This window comes from Mytilus trossulus, chromosome 9 (genome assembly GCF_036588685.1).
Source record: "Mytilus trossulus isolate FHL-02 chromosome 9, PNRI_Mtr1.1.1.hap1, whole genome shotgun sequence".
Taxonomy (NCBI): domain Eukaryota; kingdom Metazoa; phylum Mollusca; class Bivalvia; order Mytilida; family Mytilidae; genus Mytilus; species Mytilus trossulus.
In genome coordinates this window covers 57,632,723-57,640,780 of record NC_086381.1, presented here as the reverse complement: position 1 = coordinate 57,640,780, position 8,058 = coordinate 57,632,723, and the positions used below count along the sequence as shown (strand labels likewise).

At 30.3% G+C, this 8,058-nt stretch overlaps 1 protein-coding gene across 1 annotated transcript; it reads left to right on the top strand.

Annotated features, from left to right (window-relative positions):
* The first annotated feature begins 505 nt into the window (after window positions 1-505).
* LOC134683157 (ADP-ribosylation factor-like protein 1) lies at window positions 506-7,302 on the top strand. Its single transcript, XM_063542270.1, has 6 exons — window positions 506-581; window positions 1,809-1,943; window positions 2,732-2,813; window positions 3,454-3,565; window positions 4,190-4,365; window positions 5,152-7,302. The coding sequence occupies exons 1-6, from the start codon at window positions 578-580 to the stop codon at window positions 5,180-5,182; spliced, it is 540 nt and encodes a 179-aa protein (XP_063398340.1). The 5' UTR covers window positions 506-577; the 3' UTR covers window positions 5,183-7,302.
* Window positions 7,303-8,058: the final 756 nt, after the last annotated feature.

Genomic DNA, 8,058 nt, shown 5'->3' with positions numbered 1-8,058 from the left:
GAAAAATCATTATAGGTAGATCATATATATACTATATTATATATCAATTCTGTATCTGTATTTCCCACTTGTGAAATTATGATTGGTACGTCACAGATTCCTTTCGGCTATTATGTGACGATTAAAGCACATAGTTTCCATCATCGCTCTTGGGAAAGCATTTGGCTTTAAAAAGTCAAACGCTTGTCATTTTAACCAGAGACGTGTATACATATCTATGTATATGTGTCTCTATTTTAATTTCATTTATAAAAAAAACACTAATATAAAAAAGGTTCATAAAAAAAAGGGGGGGTCCGTTCCCCAAGCGCATCTCAGACTCTGTCGTTGTTCGATTTGATAATGACATTAATCACGTGCATTTCTTGTTTTATCGGAATCATAACATGGGCTTGTTGTCTGAAGTTATATGATTGACCCCCATCCCCCACATCAAGAACGTCATTTTTAAAATCCCGGATTTTGTTACACCGAACTTGTTTTAATGAATAGTGAATTTCGCGCATGCGTACTACAAATACACGTGTAAACTTCCGGTTATCAAAGACTGCAATAACTTTGTCCAAATACAAAAAAAATGGGTATGTCATTCACCAAATCTAATGTAGGCAAACTTTTTGACAGTTACCTACTCATGACAATAAGATATCTGCTATACATATGCTTGCATGTGAGACTGAGAGTCTCCAGTAGACTATCAGTGTCATCGTGAATTTCTCGTACACCCGATTTAAGTTACAGTCACTCCTGGTGATGGTATGCCTTTGACTTTGTGATTCAATTGGAAAGACAGTTCTAGGGTCACGATACTATGTAGTGCAATTGTAGCCTTGTTACATAAAGCCTGCATAAACAATAGACCTTATCGCTATTTCTTCTTCTTCTTCCGTTTAATAGGAGTTGTCCTCATATTTGAGTGATTTACTAACTCCGCTCGGTATTTGTCCGCCATTAATGGATTTCACACAGGTTCCCGTAAAAATTTGATGTTATAAAACAAAGTATCTAAAGCCACAATGGAAACATGATTGTTTTATGCGTCAAAAGGTCAAGCAACGGGGTTGGCTGGCCGAGTAAAGTAATAGCGATAAAGTGTATGCCTGCATTGAGTGAATATGTTTTTATGCCTATCTGATTAAAAAACACTTTTTCAGATCAGGACAATAAAAGATTGTTTGTAGGCAGCTAGCTATTTTTTGTGTACATGTACTGGTAGGTACAATGTACAGTAGGGTTAGGGCAAACAACATTTTTATGACCCTTCTGTCACATAAGCAACCACCTACTTGACCTGACTTCATACTTAAGTTGAAAACAACCACCACACAACAGCACTGTTTTAAAAACACTTGTCACTTTGAAATGTTAATGCCTATTGAAAACGTACAGTCATGTCGCAATCATGAATATCACAAATGTGTGATGAAAAAAAAACAATAAATATAATAAGATGTGGTATGAGTGCCAATGAGACAACTCTCCATCCAAGTCACATTTTGTAAAAGAAAACCATTATAGGTCAAAGTACGGTCTTCAACACAGAACCTTGACTCACACCAAACAGCAAGCTATTATTAAAGAGCTCCTAAAATGACTAGTGTAAAACCAATCAAACGGGAAAACCAACATTTGTTTAGAAACAGCATACATGTACATTGTACATGTAGGGCAAGATATATATGATCAGTTGAATATCTTTTTAATAGCTACTAACATTGTGCAGTTACCTGCTATGCTAAATATACAATAATACATGATATATATATACAAATGTATATGTTACATGTATAAACTTTTTTCTTTTTCAGGTGGAATTTGGAGTTATTTTTCTGGTTTATTTGGAACAAAAGAAAGGAGAATTTTGATTTTAGGTTTAGATGGTGCAGGAAAAACCACAATATTATACAGACTACAAGTTGGTGAAGTTGTGACAACTATTCCAAGTATGCCATATGTCATACAGACAATATTTTACATGACAAAAAATTCTTTAAGACCTTCAATCAAACAAACAGACAAAATCAACTGTTCATTTTACAATTTTCTTTTTGAAATAACTATAGATACAAGAAAATGTGGTATGATTGCCAATGGCAATGGGACAGTTCTCCATCTAAGTTAAAATTTGTAAAAGAAAACAATTATAGGTCAAAGTATGGTCTTTATCACAGAGCCTTGGCTCACACCAATCAGCAAGTTATGAAGGGACCCTATAATGACTAGCGTAAAACCATTTAAAAAATGGTCTAATCTTTATAAACTATATACACTTATGAACCACATTAAGAAACAACATCCTCTGAACGTCATTATTATTATGAAACTTATACAGGGTTCTGGTTAAGACGTGAATACACGTCCTGGACACATGGAAATCGAGCTGGGAGCATCATTTTTGAAACCCATGAGTCCCTGGGATGCATATAATATATGCAATGCTTATTACCACAAAATACATATATTTTTCGTATTTGGTGGCGTCACAATTTACTTCAATTATGACTGATAAAAATGAGTTAACAATACTCTAGCATGGTACATGTATATTAGTAGATACTTTAAATTTGTGTGTGTTAAAAAAGGGTAATAATATATATAAATGCAACAAGTTAAAGGGATGGAATTTATGACCCCCATGCAATGAAGGTACTTTATTCAAATGACAATTCATTGTTGTGTTTTACTGATCATTTTCCTGTACATGTATTTAACATATTTCTGTCTTTTTCAGCAATTGGTTTTAATGTTGAAACAGTTCAGTTTAAAAATTTAAAATTTCAAGTATGGGATCTTGGTGGACAAACCAGTATAAGGTACGTAATAAGTATAGGGTAAGGTTTGCTAGACAGTTGTTACAAAGATTTAGATTTGCTACATACATACAGTCTTTAATAAGATGTGTTTAATGTTATAAAAAAAATGTCACATTTGTAATAATGAATACAATGATATACATGCATCAGGTCCGTGGGTGGGTTCGTTGGACTCACAAACTCGACTTTAACAGTCACAATTCGAACAGAACATTGACTTTAACAGTGCTTATTTGTTTTCATTTTCGTTCGAACCCCCCTGGCTAGGGATATGTGCATGACATACAATACAATGTATTGCTGACTCTTAGTCTTGACACACAAGTACAGTATATGATCAGATGTACGCTATTTAAAATGCAATAGAAAAACGTCACATTGCATTGCTGATTCTAAAAAAAAACTTACAATTTATATACATGTATTTCAATGCTAAAATTTTATGACAGATTAATTATTTAGGAGGTGCAGTTTAAGATATCGACGTTTCAAATTTCATATTATAATAGAAGAAAAGTCGTGTTTTCTTCTTTATTTTAATTACTTTTCACTACCTATACAATGAGTTTTCAGTTATCCTGTTAACAATAGTTGTTTTACTATTCATAAATATATAGTTTCATTAACTTTAATATTTCAGACCCTATTGGAGATGTTACTATAGTAACACAGATGCCATTATATATGTAGTAGATAGTATGGATAGGGAAAGAATGGGCATCTCAAAACAGGAATTGTTCTCTATGTTAGAGGTAAGAAAATTATTAAAAAGGAAGTATTTGAAACCCAATGTATTTTGCTTGTTAGTAGAAAAGCTCAATCTTGAACCAATTGTGTTCAACAAAGTAGATTTTAGAATGTATAACACATATCAAAATAAAAAGAGGGGATATGATTGCCTAAGAGACTGTCCACCAGAGACCAAATAGTGTAGAAGGTCACCTTAAGACCTTCAACAAATAGCAAAACTGAATGCATAGCAAGCCATTAAAGGCCCTAAAATGACAAATATTTAAACAAGAAAAGTTATGGCCAGATCATCATATAGTTTTACTGTTAATTCAGTAATTATTGCCAGATTTTTATTATTGCGAAAATTGCAACTGAGTTATAAACACAATAATTTAAACTCGCATTTTAAAATATTTAAATGAATTAAGCAGGATTTTTCCCAAAATCGTAGAAATAAAAATTGCATTTAAGTCTAAAATGATAAAATCGCAATAATAAATGCACGCAATAATTTCTGTATTTACAGTATTATTGCAGCTTGTTGATTGTTAAAAAAAGGATAGTAATAACAAAACCATCATCATTTACAATACTAATATTCACAATAAAATGTTTTTCACATTCTATTTATTATATTTCTATAGGAAGATGAATTAAGAAAAGCTGTACTTGTAATATTTGCCAATAAACAGGATATAGAGGGCGCTATGACACCAAGTGAAGTAGCTAATGCATTAGGACTTACAGCAATTAAACATAAATATCAGATATTTAAAACATCAGCAATCAAAGGGGAAGGACTAAATGAGGCAATGGAATGGTAGGTTACCATGGTTACTGTAAAATACATTTATTCAGGGATCAAAATTTTGTAATTTGTAAAAAAATCAGAAATGTTGATTCGTTGGCTTTAGAATTAATTAGTGGTTTCATTGTCTGCATACGAAAACAGAAAAATGCTGGTGTTTTGTCCACAAAAAAACTTCCATTTGTTGGTTATAGTATTAGTGGTTTCATAGTCTACTTTCTAAAACAAACAAAAATGCTGGTGTTTTGTACACAAAAAAACTTCCATTTGTTGGTTATAGTATTTGTGGTTTCATAGTTTGCATATAACAACTTTTTGATTATATTAAAATCTGTTGTATTAATTATTCACAAAGATCCATATGTTATTCCTAAACCATGTTTACCAATGCAATGAAATGACCAAAAAAATAATACCTGAAAATTAATTATGAATCAACCCTATACGAAGATTACTCAAATGTAGTCTAGAAGAACTAAGTAGCTTTTCTTTTCTTTAACACATTGAAAAAGACACCGCAAGTTCCAAGGTCTTCAGTGGTTCATCATACATTATTGACATCTATATATATCTATATATCACTAGCCTGTCAACACTGTGGTGGGTTTATACATTGCACATTTTCAGGTGCCTGCGACTCCAATCTTAATTAACTAGCATGGTCAGTTTTCATGCCAAAAGTTGTGGTTCTCGTCGACCTTTCTGTCTTCCACGACTATATATAGCCATTAATTCAGAAAGTGGCCCAAAACACCAAAATCAATCAATAAATTAAATGTGCATTCTTGTTCATTTCAGGACTGCAAATACTTTAACACAACAAAAGTGAAGTACATAAGAACAAAGACTATATTTATTGGAGTTATAATGTGACCAACAAGTGTGATGAGAAAAAATACTGATGGAGATCAAGAAGTAGTGCTAACAGATATAAAAACCAGTACATTGTAAAATTGAAATATTATATATCGATATTGTATTTGCCATCCATAGTATTCCTTGATGGTTGTTGGATGACAACACTACAGAAATTTGGCTAAAATCCGCTTGACACAAATACACAACTTTTGTTAAAAGGCTCTTAAAATTTCCATGGTATTGTCACCTATAAACCATGATGAAAAGGTTGTCTATAAAATGTCATTGTCTCAAGACAAAATAATCTACAGTGTTGAGTAATTTTTATATATTTATGTTTCTTGATCCCTTTTCACAAAAAATCTTACAACAAAAATTGATTTGAACTCATACTGAAATGTTCGTGGGTTATGATTGTATTTTGTAGCAAGTTTCTTTGGTGAAATTGACACGTAATGACTTTAAATTTAAAGTTGTAGGTATTTTTTAATTAAGATTTGTAGTTGATTGTCTTGTATTTTCAATGATATTTCTGTGTATTGAATACCAGTTATTGCTGATGTAAATGTAATGTTTTATCAAATTTCTGAATGCACTAATAATGTATGATTGACAAAGGTTTTATCCTTCATTTTCACATATTGTAAAAGTTTTTCTCCATTTGAAATATATATATACATATGAGTCTAAATTACAAAAAATGTATTGCTTAAAATGAAATGCAAAACTTAAAGATATTAAAAGGTCTTAAAGATACCATCTGAATTTTAACTGAGTGTAAATAAATGTATATCTATTTAATACTCATACAAACAGTAGTCTCTAAATCTTTAAACTCTGCTACAATTTACTTCCCCAGCTTAATAGCTTTTCATAGATTTAAATCAGATGTAAAAAGCTGGGTTGGTTCTAACTTTTACCAAGCATAATATATTGTGTGTACATATGGGGGATTTGTACATTCATTTATAGATTGAGGCGAAACATGATACTAATTATAATTTTTTTTTCTTGTAAAAAGTTTCTTTGGAATTAACAGAAATTCTATGTGCACAATGTATTTGGTGTTTTTTTCTTTCTCATATACATTTAACTTTTGTTAGTATAGTTACTAGTATTGAATTATATTAATTTCTTCTTAAATCTTATGCATACAATATAAAAAATTTCTGACATTTTCTGAAGAGAAAAAATTGTTGATATGTTAACATGTTTAAAAGTTGTCTAAAAATAGTTTTCACTCTACATTTTACTGACTACCAGAAAATAATCCACATTCAGAGGCATTATAATTTGATTTAGAGTATCAACATAATTAAAATACAGATCCATTAATTTTCAATTTTCTGTATATAAAAATTTGTTGTATCTATAAAAAAAGAGGGGATTCATATTGTGGTGTACTTAAATCCATCCAATTCATTTATTTAACCACATCTTTTATATAGTCACATTACTTTTTATGTTCATTGATTGAACATAAAGTTTTTGTTAATTTTTTTTTAAGCAACAGTGTAAATGAAAATATTTACTTTATGAAAAAAATTATTTAATTGTTTTTAATTTTAAATCATGCAGTTTATTTATAAAGTGATCAAAATTTATTTTCAAAATTAAAAAAATCTGTTCAGAACTGCGTATTAAACAATTAATATATACAGTATTATATTTTGTACCACCTACAGTGATGTAGAATTAAATTGAATCCTCCTCCCTTCTAATTGTAGTAGCGGAAGGGTTTCCGTAAAAAAATAGTTTTTTCTTGATTGATTGAATGTTTCATTTAACAAATTTTGATTAACGGGAGAGTTTATGTCTAAAATTGTTTTTACATAGATAAAATATGTTTCATTTCATGATTTTTGACTAAGGGGGATGAGTGTTTCCAATTAATTTTTCGTAGATTATTGATATTGTTCATATAATGATTTTCAATCTATTGTCATGCACACACATGTGACCAAGTGGAGTTTATACATGTATGTCTTTTGCTTGTTTTTGTGAGGTTATTTATTATTGTTTATTGAGAAAAAAGTTTTATTTTATAATTATACATTGAGAAAAGAAAATATAAAAATATTACAAGTCTAATGCTTATTATTTTCATTTACTGTCAGAGGTATTGATTGTGTCAATTTTATGTTAGATTATAAGGCTATAACCCAGTATATTTACCCTTTCAAATTTATAGTCAAAAGCACCATCTGAATTCAAAATTTTCTTAAATTTGGTACTGTAAATTCATAAATTATTGCATACATTTATTATTTTGTCATTTAAGACTATAATGCGAATTTAATTTTTGCATCATTGAGAAAAATCCTGTTTGATTCTCATAAAAAAAATGGCTAAATGCGAAATGAAATTATTGCGATTATAATCCTGTCACATTTTTCGCAATAATAATAACATCGCAATAATTTCTGAATTTACAGTATTTAAAAATGTATCCAGCAAATTTGCTGTTTCAGAATTTAAAGGACTATGAGTAATTCAATGTTCATACCCCAATTAAAAAAAACGTTTTGTCATTGGTTGAATTTAAATTGTTTGGTCCATTGTTAGCCAATCACAGCATTCTGGTGTATGATTTTGAAATTGTTAAAGAGAATGCCTTAGATTCAGAAAGGTGTATTGGAAAATAATCCATAAATGGTTCTGACTCAAATGATCCAAATCTTATAACCCTAAGAGTTGTAAGGGCCTATAAATAGCAACACATGACATACAAATCTATGGGAGTGTAAGGGGTATAGAAATATGGCAAGTCCTTGGTCTTCAGCCAAACCTTTGCCGATTGAGGTGTTAGTTTGGCTGTGGGGGGATGTACAAATTATTGTTTTAGAA

Coding starts and splice junctions, on each gene's coding strand:
- LOC134683157 (XM_063542270.1), top strand. Junction 1,944..2,731: donor AGTTGTGACAACTATTCCAA/GTATGCCATATG, acceptor TGTCTTTTTCAG/CAATTGGTTTTAATGTTGAA. Junction 4,366..5,151: donor CTAAATGAGGCAATGGAATG/GTAGGTTACCAT, acceptor TGTTCATTTCAG/GACTGCAAATACTTTAACAC.